The sequence below is a fragment of the Nothobranchius furzeri genome, chromosome 14 (assembly GCF_043380555.1).
Source record: "Nothobranchius furzeri strain GRZ-AD chromosome 14, NfurGRZ-RIMD1, whole genome shotgun sequence".
NCBI classification, from domain to species: Eukaryota; Metazoa; Chordata; class Actinopteri; order Cyprinodontiformes; family Nothobranchiidae; genus Nothobranchius; species Nothobranchius furzeri.
This window is the reverse complement of record NC_091754.1, coordinates 27,033,877-27,053,067: the sequence shown is the minus strand read 5'-3', so window position 1 is coordinate 27,053,067 and position 19,191 is coordinate 27,033,877. Positions and strand designations below refer to the sequence as shown.

Sequence of the window (19,191 nt, the reverse complement as noted above, 5' to 3'; positions counted from 1 at the left end):
TTAGATTTGACAACTTTTTGGCAAAAGTCATGGATGACTGAAGATTGTTAGGCCAATTTTGGAGATGTTTTAGCTTGGTCAGGACCCCACTGTGGGTCCCCCAAAATAAATAAGGGTCTACAGGATCTCAAGATATGGAATAGGAATTATTTCTAACACTTTATGATTTAACAATTTCCTTGTAAGTCAAACATTTTAGTTACGTTTGTATGGTTTAACTGGTGGTGCTGGTAAAGTTTTGTGGGTAAAAGCTGAATTGTTTGGGAAGCGTTGTTCCTGGCAGAAACAAAAAACACTGAAGTACACCAATATCCAGGGCAATGGGACAATTGGCAAATCAAATACAACAGTACCTAGAGAAAACACACTCATGCTCAAGAAGAACATCTAAAATATGAGCAGTAAAGCTCCAGTTGGGGGTCAAATCCACAACCTTCCTGCTGCAAGGCACCAGTGCTAACCAGATGTTCAGGAAGAGTCTAATAAAAGTTTAGATTCTTCAAAAATAAATTCTTGCACTTTGAACATAACATTGGTGTGGTGATGACTCTAGGGTTAAGAACACTCCATGGGATAGGATGGTTACTGGTTTGATCTCAGGCCCAGGTCGTTGTCTGCTGTTTCTAGAGACGTTGCAGTGTAGAATCCTTACTAACACCCTATTTAAGTTCAGCAAGATTTTTTATGCAAACTCATTTTCCGAGCTGTAAAAGTCTGCTTACACACAGCTTCATGCAGTTTCTGTTTTATGAATCACACCTGTCCTAGAAATGTGCTCAGGTGTTTCTGGATCACATGCTGTTTCCCACACACCCACTTTCTACCAAAACTGGACAATGCAAACTATGATGGCTACTGTGCATAAATACTGTGGATGTGCGCGAGGGTCTACGATCTGAATATGTGTCGTAAATTAAACGTTTTACAATCTCACCATCTCCAAACTGTACTTACACCAGATCCAAAGCTTAAGTCACTTATGCAGTTTTCAGACCCCAACTTGTGCATAAGCAAGCTTTATAAATGAGGCCCCAGGTCATTTATACCGGTATATAATTTACTAAAACATTATTTAGTTGGTCTTCATCAGGTGCATTGTTAAATGGTAAAAATGGTAAATGGCCTGTATTTGATATAGCGCCTTCTAGAGTCCTGGAACCCCCCAAGGCGCTTTGCAACACAATCAGTCATTCATCCATTCACACACACACTCACACACTGGTGGGGATGAGCTACAGTGTAGCCACAGCTGTCCTGGGGCACACTGACAGAAGCGAGGCTGCTGAGCACTGGTGCCAAGTCCCTCCGACCACCACCAGCAGGCAACGTGGGTTAAGTGGCTTGCCCAAGGACACAACGACAGCGACAGACTGAGCGGGGCTCGAACCTGCAACCTTCCGATTACAGGGCAAGCACTTAACTTCTGTGCCCCGTTGTTAGTTGTCTTAGCAACAACAAGCGCTGCAATCAATGAGTCAACAGCTTTCTCATGACTACAAAGATGTGCATCAAGTCTGTGTTCATTAACCACATTAAATAACTTTTTTTATACATGCAGCCCAACAAAACCATATCCATAAGTTTTAACATCAATGTATTTGTTGTTTGGTTTGTCATGTGCAGGTATTGCTTTTTTATTTTAAAATGAATTAATGTGAGTGGATCTGGTCTCGTTGTGTCTTATGGTCCATTAGCCACCTAACTTCTCTGTGTCTCAACCTGCAGAATTTAGTGATCGTTACACATTCTTGGTAACTAATCATTACTTTTTCACATTAGATTTTCTTACACCCTCTGATCCACCATAATAGGCTTCAGTCCTTAAAGGCACATTTACTCATTTAGAACTTGTTATATGAGTGCATGCTTTCTCTAGTTATCTGTGTGCCATGGTTTGTTTGTGAGATCGTATTTCTTCTATAGGCATATATTGTCCAGGAATACTCTGTGAGCCTACATCACATCTTCCCACTCTGTTCTCTCCAGATAGAAACTATTGAGTCAATAATGTCAGTTTCTGACACTGAGAGGCCAGTGCTCTGTTGCAGCATCTTCCATCTTACTTCTCTTCCTACAACAGATGCCCTTTGAGTCATCTTCTGTGTGGAGGTACACGTTATCTGCTCTCCTCACTCGAGAAGCTGTTCTCCCACTGTGTTTCTCTCACTGGTATCTCTAACCAGTCTTCCATAGCTAAACAAAGCCATGTTTGTCTTTGAACTGTGTGTGTGTGAGTAAAAGCAGGTGTGTATGTATCTGTGTTTTACAGCCCCGGGGGTTCAGAGGTGTTTACAGGAGAGAGGCGACTCCCTTATTGCCTTTATAACAAGAGTAGATCATATGAAACCATGTCATTTACAGTAAGTGGGAGCATCTGGTCAGCTGTAAATGTAATATAATGAAATGAAAGCTCAGAAGGATGTCCTCACGTTCCTTCGCCTAAGTCCGATCATAGCTGGGTGAGACAGGTGACAATGCATAAAAACACTGTTAGGCATACATTAAAAAATCTGTGTGTTTGGGTTTTATTACTGTAGACTCTCCGGGGTTCCATTTTCCCCAAACACAATTAGAGCAACAGAATCCTTCAGGATGCAAAGTCCCTGAAAACTCAAGTGCATCCAGATCTCTGCTGTTCATCTGTTTACTGACTCCCACGTCTGTGACCCCTTCACCCCAATCCTACAGCATCTCCGCTGGCTCTCCACCAGTTATTTGATCTATTTATCATCAGAAACAAAGTATTTCATAATCAAATCCCCTCCTATGTCACTCATATACTCCCCCTACATGCCAGTTCACATAGTCACAAATGTCATGTCCCTACAACTCAGAACCAAACCTGGACAAGTAAATACAGTACCGTTGCATCAGGCTGCATGTGGAATTTGCCCAAATATCATATAATCTTGTCCTTTAAGATGCTATACCATGGCATTTGGATGTGCGCAAAGAAATTGTGATCTGCACAGTGCCGTGTCTAGAATTTTTTGGGGGGTGGCCAGGGAGGGACAAGGGTGGCCCATGTAAATGGCTCATAAGTTAAAAAAAACTTATTTATTTTTGTTATTTTTTACACAACATAAAAATTATTTATCCTAATATGATTGTCTAATATAAACCTAAAAAATTATTCAAAGCACAATACCAACAGTGCACTTTTATCAATATTAAATATGACATTTTTCCATGAATAAATTAGGACTTTCTCTGACATTGTAAAGTCAGGACTCATTTAGAAATTAGAGGAGGGCACACTTTGGATGAAGTAGATATAATTACAAGGCTAGCATTATAACATTTTGTTAACTTGTAATTATTTAAATAATTTTCAACTAAGAAACAAAACAAGTGAGCTTTAAAACCTAATGTCAATTAAATAAATGTGTGTGTGCGTGTATTTCATATATATATATATATATATATATATATATATATATATATATATATATATATATATATATATGAAATAATATCGAAATGAATTTAAATGACTGGCCTGATTTGTTTTCTTTGTTTTTAATAGTCTCATTACCTGAAGTTCAGAAATGTTTTTGAGCGTGAGCCAAGCTCAGTTTAATGCTGAAAATATGAAATCATACAAACGTCATCTTACATTTATATTTTATTTTGTATTTGTTTTAGACTTTCTGTTTTAATTGATTTTATGTTCTAGATGTTATACTAGGCGTAGTACTGCTGTCACAGTGTGTCTTATGAATCTGCCGTGGCAGCACGGCAATACGGGATTTCGCGGCATTCCTTCTGCCACACTTGATAGAAATTTGGCTGCAATGCCAAATGCATATTACGCCTTGGCACAACAGAGGGTGGTGTCATGATCACGTAGGGAGTTACTGCTGAGATCTGGCTGGCAACTATATATTTTTTTAAAAGTAAACACGGGCTAACTTTTGCTTTTATAAACAGAATCAGCTGAGATGATAAACTGGAGCGATGCAAAGCTCCAGAAGCTTCTATCCATTAGAGCTGGAGCTCAGATCACCAGAGACTGCATGGAGCACTTTTAGGAGGGGCTTGTGAAAAAAAATGTAATGATCGAGGCTGTGATTGCGATTAAAAAGCAAATTATGTTCTAGGTACTGTAAACAGAAGTTCGCGGCAGTGCAGAGACCGCCTCATACCCTCTTTATACCACCATTGCGTAATCTTTTGTAAAAAAGGACACGACTGCTCCACATCACCACCACAGTCTGACCACTTAAGTCTCCCTGATGTCAGCTCTGAGTTGCGGCAAATTGGCAGCATTGTTTTCTAAAAGAGGTTGCTGTCTCAGTTTCTTGGGATGGCCAGCCTTATTGCGGAGGGCACAAAGATTTTGCAAGACGACTATCCTAAGATTGTCACTGTCATTGAACTAATCAGAATTTTAGTTTATTTGAGTCAGAGGCCTGAAAACTTTGAGACATTGTAAACTGTCCTGTTTCTCTTAGAGTTCCTTATGTCCCAAAGTAGTATTTAAATTTCACCATGAAAATCTGCACACTGAGAACGGTTGAGATACTGACACAATAAACCATTTTGGTTCTTCGGCTAAACAGAGCATGGTGCAAGGGTGTGTTTTTAAATGAGCTGCCTGTGCTCTATGCTTTTCATTATGATGAAGTCCAAAGCAAACAGGACTCAGTACCACCAGACCATGACTTCACTAATTCTCATGAAGCCCACTGGGAACCTGCAGTCACGCCTCAAACTCCTGTGGAAATACTTCCCAGAAAAAGTGGAAGCTATTACAGCAGCAAAGCCGTATACGTCTCTTCAGCCTTGTAGTGTAAATCTTGCCGGGAACGCCTTGTCACAGCCACCACTGGGGAAGTGGGAGCTGTGAAATAGGACTGTGTCACTGGTGACACATACCAGCACCATTAACAGCATAGAGGGAGCGTCATTATTCTTTCCTAGATAGCAAAGTTAGATAGCAAGATGGAGTGTTGATGGTTGCCGGGAAACAAAGAGGGGATGACAAGCAGCGAGGACTGACTCATTGTGATGACCAAGCAGCTTTCCTTTCCTTGAGAGACCATGGCTGCATTTTTCTCTTGTCTGATTAGCATTCCCTGACTCCCTCTATAAATCCAGCGGTGTTCACGAGCGTTCGGCATTGACTTAGTAAAGCTGCTGAATGTGTCATCATTGCTAACCGCACATTCTCGGAGCCACTCTAGGGAGGGAGAAGGAAAATAGAAAAGATTAAAAATAACTCAAAGGCGATGTCTATTAAACTCGACAAATATAATCACTTGTAGTAAAAGGATCAGTTTTATACCCTCTATGATGTAATGTTACTACCGTTTGTACGACATTGTAGGTTTAATCTGAAACTCCTCGTGTTGTTCTTCTCCAACAGAAACTCTACGTACTGTATGAAGGTGTCCATGTCTCTGACTGTGGCTGAAAATGACACAGACCTTTGCTACAACTCAGACATGAGAAGACACGAGAAGGCTGAGCTCAGTAAAAGTAAAGAGATCCTCTGCCTTGACATCGATGACTACGTAGACTCTGGCAAAGATCCAGACATTGTTTGGTACAAGGTAAGCCATGTTAGATTTTCCCTTTCTTGAATTGTAACGGTAACCTTTCATTGGATTATTTCTATTATTTTTAAGAAAATATATGAGGAGTACTTCCACAACTGAGAAATATTCTTCAGTGGTTCATTGGTTTGTTTTCATCTAATTTCTTGGCTGTTTAAGTTTAAAGCCTTGTTGGAAATGCAGTTCCAAGTCACTTAAGCAGATTATGTATGGAGGCAATTACTTAAGCTGTACTCAGAGCGTTCCACACTACAGTGAGAGCCATCGAGAGAGAATGAGAACCATGCAGAGGGCAGACGTAGCGATGACTTTTATAATGAGCACAGAACTTCCACAAGAATAAAATTGTGCAATGTCATTTTGTGCCCCGTGGAAACAGTAGATGTCCTCCAAACGCTCCTGCACTCTATTTCACCCCCTCCTCGCTCACCTAAGTTCTTGCCTTTCCCGGGTCAGGCACAGCCCGCGGTCAACAAAGTGCATCCCAACCAAGAGTTCAAGCCAAACTAATCACAGGCAGATCAGCAGTAGATTAACTGGCCAGACTTGACCTCTAGTTTTTTTTTTTCTTCCCGAATTCAATTATGATCTGGGTAATGACTGGTACTGCTGGGACCCAGAGTTATTTGGACCTCTGCAGAGCCACTGTGATTGAATTCAAAGGTTGCCGGGAGCAACGATGGAACAGAATACACTGAGCTGCCGCCGAGAAGGCGGCGGAGCGCCATGGAGCTGGAGAGAGGATCGTGTCACAAAGTAACTCGTGCCTGCGCACAGATACTCACATATTCACACAGACACAGAACAAACACACTTATTTCACCAGGAGAGACCTCGGTAAATAAAATTCTCCTTCCTATGTGGCCTCAGTAAAATATTGAATGGAGAATATTAAGTTTCAGTGCAATAAATCTTGATTAAATGAGTAATATTGTGGCAAATCCTTATTATTTTAGGCTATGTAAGTAGAGCAGCAAGCTATCCATTTTCTGAACTTTTTCACTGAGTGCAAGGAATTGTCACTGTACCTTTCCACCTGCTTGTTGCCATGATTTGATGACCTCATCCTCTAACACAGGAGTGTCGTCCGAAGCTGTGGCGGGCCAGCATAATCCAGAAGAGAGACATCTTGTCCATTCAAGAAGTGAAGGAAGACGATATTGGGAATTACACTTGCGAAATCCAGTTTGGTGGCTTTGTTGTCAGAAGGACGACTGAACTCACAGTAACCGGTAAGAAGCTGAGAAGTGTGCTTTTGCATCTGTTGATGTTCTCCAGAGAGTATTTTGTTTTGTAAAAGTGAAACAATGGGTTGTTCCAGACTACCACAATGATGTCCTGCCATCGTGTTAATTGTTAGAGAAGCTTGAAAATGGAGGTTTGGCCTCCATCCCTTCTTCTAGCTCAGCACTTTCCGAGTCAAGCAGCGTTAAAATATTTACGGCTAAAGGCTAAAGCCCTTCACACTGGGAGTTAAAGAGCATGGACCAAGGTCAAGAAACGTACTCTTTGTCTCTATCCGTCTCTTGCTTTCTTTGCCTTACCTTGCATACACAGTTGCAGGGCGAGCACAGACACTGATGCAATTACTGTACTTGTCAGAATCAGTACCTAGGTATATTAGGTGCTTGTGTTCAGGTCCAATGCATTGATTTTGGTTGAGAAGTTTGTTTGGAGTACAAACATTGAATTCTACTAAACTCATCCCTCCTGCACGCACACACAAAGCCACACTTCTAGCAGATTTGTTCTATGGATACATTCTTGTTGTTTTTTTCTTGACAATTCAACACTGATTAGCATTTGGACTGTAGATGGAAACAAAGTCCTTGGGGCAAGGACACATTGATGAGTGGCAGATCAAACTACCAATCTTCCAATTGAAAGACTACCACTGAGCCACAGCCACCTGGAGTGTGTGTAATAGTGAGTGAGCACCATGTGGCTTTCAGAGTGGTGGACTTTAGTACAAATGTATATGGGTTTGCATCAGCTCATATTCACTGATCATGTCAGCTGTATTATTTAACCATAAAAATTTGGCATTGGTCTCTGAGCTGCTTCCTCTACTAAAACACTGTATGTGTGCTCTTTATTCCAATTCATTTTACCCCAATGTGGGGTTACCTCTTCTTTATAGCTCCAGCATCCAGTTAGAATCAGATTAGCTCTCTCATCGTGGGCACATTTCTTTTTTATAAACCCATGCCATCATCTCCTCAAGTGGGCGTGCGATTATCCTCCTTTTATCACATCCTGTTAAAACCACCGTTGCCTGGACAGCAAGCATAAAAGACCAAACTATGTTTAAGACCTGAGCATTAATATTGCAGTATTTTGTTCTTTGCGTTTTTGTGAGCCAAGAGGAATGAAGGAGGTCATTAATTTTAACTGATATTGAATTTAGTGCAAGAAGCACAAAGACCTAGCCTTGCTGCAGACTTGTGTGTGTGCGCGTGTGTGTGTGTGTGTGTGTGTGTGTGTGTGTGTGTGTGTGTGTGTGTGTGTGTGTGTGTGTGTGTGTGTGTGTGTGTTAGGCCTTCATTAGAAAAAGAGCTGCAGCCTGAGCTGAGGTCAGTTTAGTAATAGAGGTTAACTATGAGCATAAACAAAGGATCACGCTGGCCAGGTGGTTCCAGAAACCTCTTAATCAAGCACCAATGATGCTGAGGGTAATAGAAAATAAAGCCGCCACAGTCGCCTCACTGCCTCGTTAGCTTATCATGTCCCTTTAAATGCGCTGTTATACACTTGCATGGCTACAACTCAGTCTTTCAGATATTTGTTCTAGAATTTAGCGCCAAAGTAAAAACCTAAAGCACTGTGCATTCTGGGAAATCTTTGCCTAAATATATTAGAATCAACCCTGTCACCTTGCCCATTTATTCATTCATTCATTCATTCATTCATTCATTCATTCATTCATTCATTCATTCATTCATTCATTCATTCATTCATCCTTTTCCTTCCACTCAAGGTTGGGTCAAGGTAACAGGTACTAGCCTGGCCAGCCATGCCAACACCTCTGAAGCAAAGGACCTGGTAAAGCTCCCATTCAAATAACCCCACCCCCTTAGAAATCTAACTGAGCCAATCAGCTGTGAGCAGCATATGTCACACACCGCGATGCTCAGTTCCTTATAAACAACAAAGATGGCGTCTGGAGCAGAGTTCGCTGTGACTCTTTCCTCTGTTATGAATGACTTGGACATGTATTGAACACCACAAGAGGAAGAAGCGCTTAAAGCCTTTCTACAAAAGTAAGATGTTTGCGCCGCCTCCGGACGCCATCTTTGGCTACAGCTAAATAATGACGGCGTTGCACGATACAGTTGCCATTTCCTGGTAGGCCAGGCTAAACAGGTGCAGGGGAAATCCTTCTTTCTAGACTATCAAGCTCCTCCTGAAGTATTCCCATGCTAGAATGGATGTAAATCACCTCCAGAGAGAACTGGGTCCCCCCAGGCATTTTCCCAGGAGGACGTACCCAAGAAAACTCCAGACCAGGAGGAAACCTTCACAGATGCCATAACCAGGCAGTTAAGCTAAACCTACATCTCAGGCCTAGTCCACACGTAGCCGGGGTTTTTTTAAAAACGAATATCCGCCCCTCCAAAAACTTGCATCCACACCACCTCGTTTAAAAAAAAAACTCTGTCCACACGTACCCGGATAAATACGTTGTTAAGGACATGCCAGACCTGTAGGCGGCAGTACTTCCCCCGTTCTTAACCTCTTCCTTCGTCTGTGGTCTTCCGCAAGGAGCAGTAATTCCTCTTGCAAAAACAAACAAGCAAAAAGCGCTTGGACAATTGATAAAGCGAGCGCAGCTCTGAGGGCATCCATGCTGTCGGCTAGTGTAAACACAGGTCGCACACGTGATGTCAGCATTTTTTTGTCGCGGAAAGTGACGTTGCGGGCCTTAAAACTCCGGTTTTGTCTGTCCACACGCAGACACCCAAAACGGAGAAAACGCAGATCTTCACTTTGACCGGAGTTTTTAAAAAGATCCGTTTTCGTGTGAAAAAACTCCGTTTTCGTGTGGATGACAGGCCAAAACGTAGAAAAATATCTACGTTTTGGCAGATCCCCGGCTACGTGTGGACAGGTCCTCAGACAGTTTTTCAGCTATGATGGTACAACTGCTCTTGGCGGTAGTTAACAGCGATTTAAACACCTTCTCCATAAGATCCTGTGAGAGATCCTGTCATTTTGCTTTAGAATGTACATAATTTATTCGTCCTCACAAAGCTGGCTGCGACTCAGTCTTTTGTCCACACGAGATGCACATTCCTTAAAGGAATGCTAGTTATTTATCTGTTTTGCCTTCAAAAGATTGTCACACACACACACACACACTGATTTATAGTAGCTGCAGGTTTACCATTTCCATATTCCTCTCAGGAGCTGGCTGTGGACAGATTAGTCTTACCCCTCCCTACTCTCAGAGATGTAAAAGAAGAAATCCCTCAGCTGAAACCATGACTCTCCTGTGATTAACTGATACATGTGTGCACACTGCTGCGTGCGCCTCCATATTTCTACGCTTTTCTTTTTTAAAGTTCCTTTGCATAAAACTGCGGAGTTATTTGTCTGTTTTTTCGACGCACATCTAAATCATTCCTGCTCGTTTTTATGGTTCTCTTAGGCCTCATTCCAGCTGTGATGGGAATGCCGCAATAGTATAACAGCAGATAAAAGCCCCGTTCAGCTGATCTATGCAGCTCCCCCTGCGTTCGGCAAGATGGAAAATATTATACAGGGAGAATGGGGAAGGGACGAAGGGAACAAGGGAGTGAAACAGCTGATAACAGGAAAGAAGAAGCAGAAGAGATAGAAAGAGTGAAAAGGACAGAGAGGGTGGTGCTTCTGTATCTTATCTGTATTCTTTGCCGGTGTTTCCCAGCAGAAACAGTGTGTCCAGGACTATAAACAGACTATTATCCCAGTGTTTATCACAGTGCACATTACCGTTTGCCTCTGTCGGACTTACTGTAATGGAGTCGTTTGGTTTGACGGATGCCTCAGGCGTAGGTTTCTATCTATTGCTCCCATTATACCTCTGTCTGCATCCCCTCACAGTAGAAATGTCTGCCTGCTCATTCAGCATCGCCCGTGAGCGTGGTTATTGAGGTTATGGCCAATGTAAATGTACCATTTGGCTCCGTGAATCGGAGGTGCAGAGGGCGAGAGAAATGGAGGGAGGAAAGGAATTGTCTGCCTTACATTACCGCTCATGGAGCATCAGCACGGAGCGGGGTGACACTTGGAAAAACGGAGTTCATGTATTGTGAATAAATATATTAATGTGTGGAAATAAAATAACTGACAGTTTATGTATTTTTTATTCTTCTGTGTGGTTTATTCTCTGCTCATTGTATGGGGGATGCATTGTGGAGTTGCTCTGCAGGAAAAGCTCCCACACAATAACCGGATTGTCCTCGTCTCTGGACGCCGTCTCCCATTAGAGATGGAACAACATGCATACTGCATGTGTGCTGAGTGCAGACGGAGAAAAGGAAGAAAAAAAAGTTGTGTGGTCATGAATTTGAATGTGAAATGTGGAGTTGGGGGTTATTTGGGACATTGTCTTTGGATGCCATAGTTTTTTCCTCTTTAGGGTCACCTTCACACCCAAGAACGTGTCACAGTCATTACAATGTCCCACATGTGAACATGGCTGCTTCATGTGTGTATTTTTATCTAATAAAGCAATAACTTAAAAGCAGCTAGATGGGTTTTAAACCATTATGTCTTTATATATTTTAGTTTCAAAGCGCCAGACATTCTTCTAATATTTTAAAGGGGTCTTGATCTGCAGTTCTCCAGGCTTTCTGAAGGTCTTTCAAATTGCTCCCTTGGGTCATGGCAGCATTTTGGGAAAACTGTGTTTCAAACTTTATGAAAGTGGAAAGTTAGGAAAACCACCAGCCATACAGCAGATGCTTCAATTAAAAGGCTAAAATCCATCAGTTTTCTCAGTCGGACAGTGCAAACCTTTTCTGGCAAAATTGAAATATTCTATGAAAGATGCTTAAAAGAAATTAAAAGCATTTTTTTATACAAATGGCTGATTCATTTGAAAAGAAGAAATGAGGCATTATACAAAAATATTATTACAAGTAAATCTCATGATTAGATCTAACACATTACTTTGAACAAAAATATCATTAAAGTGGAAGTTAATGATTTTTTTTCAGAAGAAATTCATTTGGTCGTCGTCGTCGCCGTCGTCGTCGTTGTCTTCCTCCGCTTATCCGGGTCCGGGTCGCGGGGGCAGCATCCCAACTAGGGAGCTCCAGGCCGTCCTCTCCCCAGCCTTGTCCACCAGCTCCTCCGGCAGGACCCCAAGGCGTTCCCGGACCAGATTGGAGATGTAACCTCTCCAACGTGTCCTGGGTCGACCCGGGGGCCTTCTGCCGGCAGGACATGTCCGAAACACCTCCCCGGGGAGGCGTCCAGGAGGCATCCTGACCAGATGCCCAAACCACCTCAACTGGCTCCTTTCGATCTGGAGGAGCAGCGGTTCTACTCCGAGTCCCTCCCGAATGTCCGAGCTCCTCACCCTATCTCTAAGGCTGAGCCCGGCCACCCTACGGAGGAAACTCATTTCGGCCGCTTGTATCCGCGATCTCGTTCTTTCGGTCATTACCCAAAGCTCATGACCATAGGTGAGGATTGGGACGTAGATCGACCGGTAAATCGAGAGCCTGGCTTTCTGGCTCAGCTCCCTCTTCCCCACGACAGATCGGCTCAGCGTCCGCATCACTGCAGACGCCGAACCAATCCGCCTGTCGATCTCCCGATCCCTCCTACCCTCACTCGTGAACAAGACCTCGAGATACTTAAACTCCTCCACTTGAGCTAGGACCTCTCCCCCGACCCGGAGGTGGCAAGCCACCCTTTTCCGGTCGAGAACCATGGTCTCAGATTTGGAGGTGCTGATCCTCATCCCAGCCGCTTCACATTCGGCCGCGAACCTACCCAGCAAGAGCTGAAGGTCAGAGCTGGATGAAGCTAGGAGGACCACATCATCCGCAAAAAGCAGAGACGAGATTCTCCTGCCACCAAACTCGACACACTCCACACCACGGCTGCGTCTAGAAATTCTGTCCATAAAAGTGATGAACAGAACCGGTGACAAAGGGCAGCCCTGGCGGAGTCCAACCCTCACTGGGAACAGGTCCGACTTACTACCGGCTATGCGGACCAAACTCACGCTCCTCTGGTAAAGGGACTGAATGGCCCTTAACAGAAAGCCACCCACCCCATACTCCTGGAGCGTCCCCCACAGGGTGCCCCTGGGGACACGGTCATAAGCCTTCTCCAAATCCACAAAGCACATGTGGATTGGTTGGGCAAACTCCCATGCCCCCTCCATCACCCTTGCAAGGGTATAGAGCTGGTCCACAGTTCCACGGCCAGGACGAAAACTACATTGCTCCTCCTCTATCTGAGATTCAACTATCGATCGGACCCTCCTCTCCAGTACCTTGGAGTAGACCTTTCCAGGGAGGCTGAGGAGTGTGATCCCCCTATAGTTGGAACACACCCTCAGGTCACCCCTCTTAAAGATGGGGACCACCACCCCGGTCTGCCACTCCCTAGGAACTGCCCCCGATGACCACGCAATGTTGTAGTGACGTATCAACCATGACAGCCCTACAACATCCATAGCCTTGAGATACCCAGGACGAACCTCATCCGCCCCCAGGGCTCCGCCGCTGTGTAGTTGTTTGACTACCTCAGCAACTTCTGCCCCCGAGATCGGACAGTCCATCCACAGGCCTCCCAGCTCTGGTTCCTCCTCGGAATGTGCATTGGTGGGATTGAGGAGCTCCTCAAAGTATTCCTTCCACCGTCCGACTATAGCCTCAGTTGACGTCAGCAGCTCCCCATCCCCACTGTAAACAGTGTGAGCGAGTTGCTGCCTTCCTCTCCTGAGGCGCCGGACAGTTTGCCAGAACCTCTTTGGAGCCGATCGATAGTCTTTCTCCATGGCCTCACCAAACTCCTCCCACGCCCGAGATTTTGCCTCGGCAACTGCCACTGCTGCACTCCGCTTGGCTATCCGGTACCTGTCTGCTGCCTCCGGGGACCCACAGACCAGCCACGCCCTGTAGGCCTCCTTCTTCAGCCTGACGGCTCCCCGAACCTCTGGTGTCCACCAGCAGGTACGGGGGTTGCCACCACGACTGGCACCGGCCACCTTACGACCACAGCTAGCAACAGCCGCCTCGACAATCGCAGAGTGGAACAAGGCCCACTCGGACTCAATGTCCCCCACTGCTCTCGGGACGTGGTCAAAGCTCTGCCGGAGGTGGGAGTTGAAGACCGTCTTGACAGGTTCTTCTGCCAGGCGTTCCCAGCAGACCCTCACTATGCGTTTGGGTCTGCCAGGTCTACGCGGCATGTTCCCTTGCCATCTGATCCAACTCACCACCAGGTGGTGATCAGTTGACAGCTCCGCCCCTCTCTTCACTCGGGTGTCCAAAACATACGGCCGCAGGTCAGATGATACGACTACAAAATCTATCATCGACCTGTGACCTAGGCTGCCCTGGTACCAAGTGTACCGGTGGGCATCCTTATGTTCGAACATGGTGTTCGTTATGGCCAAACTGCGACTTGCACAGAAGTCCAATAACAAAACACCGCTCGAGTTCAGATTAGGTGGGCCGTTCCTCCCAATCACACCCCTCCAGGTCAAGCTGTCATTGCCCACGTGAGCATTGAAGTCCCCCAGCAGGACAATGGAGTCCCCTGATGGAGCACTATCTAGCACTCGTCCCAGGGACTCCAAAAAGGGTGGGTACTCTGAACTGATATTTGGCCCATAAGCACAAACAACAGTCAGGACCCGTTCCCCGACCCGAAGGCGCAAGGAAGCTACCCTCTTGTCCCCCGGGGTAAACCCCAACACACAGGCAGAGAGTCTCGGGGCTAACAAAAAGCCAACCCCAGCCCTCCGCCTCTCACCCGGAGCAACTCCAGCAAAGTAGAGTGTCCAACCCCTCTCCAGGTCTCGGGTTCCAGAGCCAATGCAATGTGTCGAGGTGAGTCCGACTATATCTAGCCGGTACCGCTCAACCTCTGCCACAAGCTCCGGCTCCTTCACCGCCAGCGAGGTGACGTTCCATGTCCCAAAAACTAGTTTTCTTGTCCGGGGATTGGACCGCCAAGGCTCCCGCCTTGGTCTGCCACCCGATTCGCATTGCACCGGACCCTTCATGTTCCTCCTGCGGGTGGTGGGTCCACAGTTGGATGAGCCCATGTATCCGGTTCGGGCTGGGCCCGGCCGGGCCCCATGGGCGAAAGCCCGGCCACCAGGCGCTCGCTCACGGGCCCCAACCCCAGGCCTGGCTCCAGGGTGGGACCCCAGTAACCCTCCGGGCCGGGTACTCCGACTCTTCGTTTTAACCGCCATGAAAGATCCTTCGAACCGTTCTTTGTCTCACCCTTCACCTAAGACCAATTTGTCATGGGAGACCCTACCAGGGGCACTAAGTGCCCCAGACAACATAGCTCCTAGGATCATTAGGGCACTCAAACTCCTCCACCACGATAAGGTGACGGTTCAAGGAGGAGAAATTCATTTGGACTAAATTAAATCTCCAACAATTTTTTTTCTATTCTCATTTGGACATTTTTAATGTTGCAGGTTTATGTTTTACTGTTTCAAAGAGGGACCCTTATTCTTTCTCCACAACCTGAATAATGACTCAAGTAAGCTTCCATATCCAAGTACGTAAAATGAGGTACAAACTAGCTTTTTACCACTTTATTCAAGAGTTTAGTTGTTATATTACTGTTAAAATACCATTTCTTATTCCATACTGTAACCACTAGTTAAATATAAAAATATTGATATCACAGCCAAAAGGGTATTTTTACTTCAGAGTTTGTGTTTTGTCATTCTGGACAAATTTTATGTAGTGGAAAAAGTCAGAAATGAGTTTTAGGAATCTAAAGGTTGAAGACTTTTGATTAAGTAGTGTAAAGCAGGTGTGTGGTCATGGGTGGGCATTGGGGGCTCTGGGCCCAACCAATTAAATAACTTTGTTAAAAAAATACATATGTAAATATGTTTTATTTTTAAGGGGTGTCGTTTCAGGTCATCATGAAATCAAATGAATCAGAATAAATGTGAAATTACCAGTAGTTCTCCATCCCTTTTGACACATCGTGCCGGAAAATCAGTGTAATATGCGTCATGGCGCACGCACTAATTTTACAGCATTCATTTCACCTCGCTTGGTAATAATATAGAAGTATTGCCTGGCTCATAAACAGCGATTGCGCCTTGGGGCCACAGAGGAAGATGTCAAGATGACGTGGGAAGTTACTGCCAAGCTCCGGCCGGCAACCATATTGAAAATGAAAGTAAAAATGGGCCATAAGTTTTGCTTTTTGGACTAAAACAGCTGGAGTAATGCAGCCCTCCTGGAGCTTCTCTCCGTTAGAGCTGGAGCTCAGATCACTAGAGACTGCACAGGGACTGTTGGGGACAGTCACCTTTAAGAGCAGCTTGTTAAAAAAAACGTAACGAGCGCGGCATTGATTGCAATAAAAAACAAGTTATGTCTAAGATAAACGGAAGTCCATGGCAGCACAGGGACCACCCCATACCTCCTTTATACTGCCATCACGTAATCTTTTGTAAAATGGACGCGATTGGCCCATACTACCACGGTCTGACCACTTATAAACGACCTAAGGCTCCCTGGTGCCGTCATGGCATTGCAGCAAATTGACAGCATTGTTTTGTAAAAACGGTTTTCTTATATGTAGAAGTTCATGTATATATTGGGGGAAAAAATTAAATTAATGAATATATTTATTTTCATTTACATTAATTTGGCCCACCCACTTTTATCAGGCCTGGCTGAATAGCAGTCTCTGGCTTCACTGCTAGTTTAAACAAAAAAAAAATTCAAATGGTCAGATGCCGCACATTGAATTTGTAAAATGCGTTAAAATTGTATACGTGACCTTCAGTTGATTCTTCATCACCAACTTCTCCTCATTCAGGTCTTTCTACCAATTCTACCCTTCCCAGGATCCACGGATTACCTCTTTATTATTAATTTTCTCATTCCCTTTCCTCGCATTTTTAAACACAATTTTTTACTTTCCCCACTTTTTTCACATTTGTAATCATTTTTAAAAATCTTTAACATTTTAAATTTTTGTTCTTACTTATTAATTTTCATCTTGAGAAGTGCTATATAACAGATTTTCTTCTTACAAAAAGAATCACAGATTGAGACTGCTTTAATTGCAAACAATTCCGCTACCACACTACACTATTAAAGACTATGTTCACGTGAAAAACAGTTTTTACTATTATTTATTATTATAGTATTTTTTAATAACACATTCTCACATCCGAAGGGTCGAAAAATGATGATTTGTGGCCAAGCGTTCGTTGGTCACCCATCACTAGCACGTCGGAAACAAGGAGCCAATGCACTGTGCTAGATCTTCGTTTTTAGGCTGCTGTGGTAAAACCTTGCCCTCACCCTATCCTAACTTTAATTCACTTTAACTTTGTTTCTAGTTGTAACTTCCCTCTCCAACACAGTTAACGGGAAGTTTAGAATGAGAAACTGGGTTACAGTTAGGATGTGGGTGAGGGGATGGTTAAATAGCAAGAGGTTGGAGGTTAAATGTCGGTTAGATGTGCATTTTACCGCAGGCGTCGGAAACCAACGCTCTGGCAAAGCGTGTCGCCTCCTTATGCATTGGGAGTCCCAACGACAAACAAATGCTTGGTCACTTTTTGTAATTTTTTGACACTTCGGGTATGAGAATGTGTTGTTTTTAAAATATGATTGGTCATTCTGAGTTTAACATGCAGGCTAAATGTGAAAATAGTCTTCTGCCCTTATGTCCTACATTAACCACCAATAGACAGGGAAACACTTGGATTAGAACAGTCAGTCAAATGTACGTCACTCTAAAAATGAGCATTCATGAACTCACCCATCTTGGCTCGCGTTGGTGGCGGTAGCATCCAGGAGAGAGTAGAATGCTAACCATTAGCATTAGCAACTCCACAGCACAGCGAGAACAGTTCATGCTTGCTTGTGTTATTTATGCAACAAAACATTAACGTTGCAAAGCAAATTGAGTCAGTGCTAGAGTCACGTTGCTGTTATCCAATCAGCAGCAAGATTTCTGAATATCAGGAAAAAGGACTCCAAAACCTGCTGTCTGGAGCTCTCCTCTCCTCCAGCTCACTTCTTGTCCCTGAAGTAGGAATGCAAAAGCTTTTTTCCCACATGGATCGACTCACAAGGCATTCATTTGAACTGGAGACCACTGCAAATGTGTTGAACAAATGAGTGAACTTGATCTTTAACAATTGAAATATAAGACTTTTCATCCGTACTATAAATTTGTGAATGTTGCCGCGCCAGCCTAAATATCCTCAATAAAAGAAGGAATGTTGCATTCTTGGCTTCTCCACCTGTTATCATCTATCACGCTGAAGGAGAATGGACGGATGAAGAGCCCGAGATGAGCTCTGGTTATCCTAATGTGCAGCTATGAGAGGAAGGAGTGGGTAGAGATAAGAGGTGTATGGTTGTGGGGGAGGGGGTGCCCTATCTGAGTCTACGTTGTCGAGTCATGACCCAATACGCCGCGCCTCTGCTGCCTGCAGCATGCCATCATGTTATGATCTCCTAAATACTCAGCTCCCGGCACCCGTCCTCGGAGAAAAGATGATAAAATCACACCTGAGATAAGTGTTACTCCAGTATTTGACTCTTCTTAGCTTCACCCACATGTATGTGCTTGTGTACAGCACACACCTGGATCAGTCACACCCATGGGAGGCTGGAGTACACGCTATAAAAGGGTTTTATGTGTCAGGTGGGCGATATAACCGTCTGTCTGTCACAACCTCCTCATATCCACTCGGTGTGTAAAAGGTCCGATACGAGGGTGTCCACGGGCCATGTCCACCCACTTTAGAGCCTATAAATTCACTGAGCGGCCCAGTTACTCGTGAAGTGTTGTCAGCACCGAGTTGAAACGGAATGGCTCATTAGTTTAAGGTCAAATATCACTTTCCTCCTTAACAAATCTCTCTCCCTCTTGGTGTTTCCCCTCACCTCTCACCTCTTTGTCACCTCCTCCCTGTTCCCTTCCCATCCCGATGTTGTCCACACACCTCATCTCATCACTATTCACGAGCTGTCCTTTTAGACTCCGCTCTCGCCCGGAGTCGACGTTGTTTAAATTCAATTAAAAGTGACATCAATCTGCATGTGACGAATCAAAATTGACATACTCCACAATTAATCTCCGCTGACCTGCCCAGCTCCACCCCCACACTCATCCTCAGTCTCTGGTTATTGTCATTATCTGGGCCCCGGCGGCCTCACGCTGCAGCATGGTGGAAACAAAATTATAAATCTGCCGTTTAGATGGCTTTTGAAGTATCGGTTAATTATTAAACAGTGTTTCTCTCAAGCTGGCATCATACATCTGGAAAAGGTTTTGCTGTGAATTCTGTGAAACTGTTTGTTTGTTGAGCTGAAGCGTGTGGAAACAACATTTCATGGAACTCAACTGGAAAATGGGGGAAAAGGTGATAAAAAAAACTACGAAATGAAAGGAAATC

At 44.4% G+C, this 19,191-nt stretch overlaps 1 protein-coding gene across 4 annotated transcripts in view; it reads left to right on the top strand.

The window, feature by feature from the left end:
* The window catches only part of il1rapl1a (interleukin 1 receptor accessory protein-like 1a), a 288,242-nt gene that overhangs the window by 130,136 nt on the left and 138,915 nt on the right, over positions 1–19,191 (top strand). For all 4 annotated transcript variants that reach the window (XM_015966101.3, XM_015966099.3, XM_015966100.3 and 1 more), the window contains exons 4-5: positions 5,369–5,555; positions 6,637–6,790. In XM_015966101.3, coding sequence (XP_015821587.1) covers positions 5,369–5,555; positions 6,637–6,790 — 341 coding nt within the window. The remainder of the gene's footprint in view (positions 1–5,368; positions 5,556–6,636; positions 6,791–19,191) is intronic.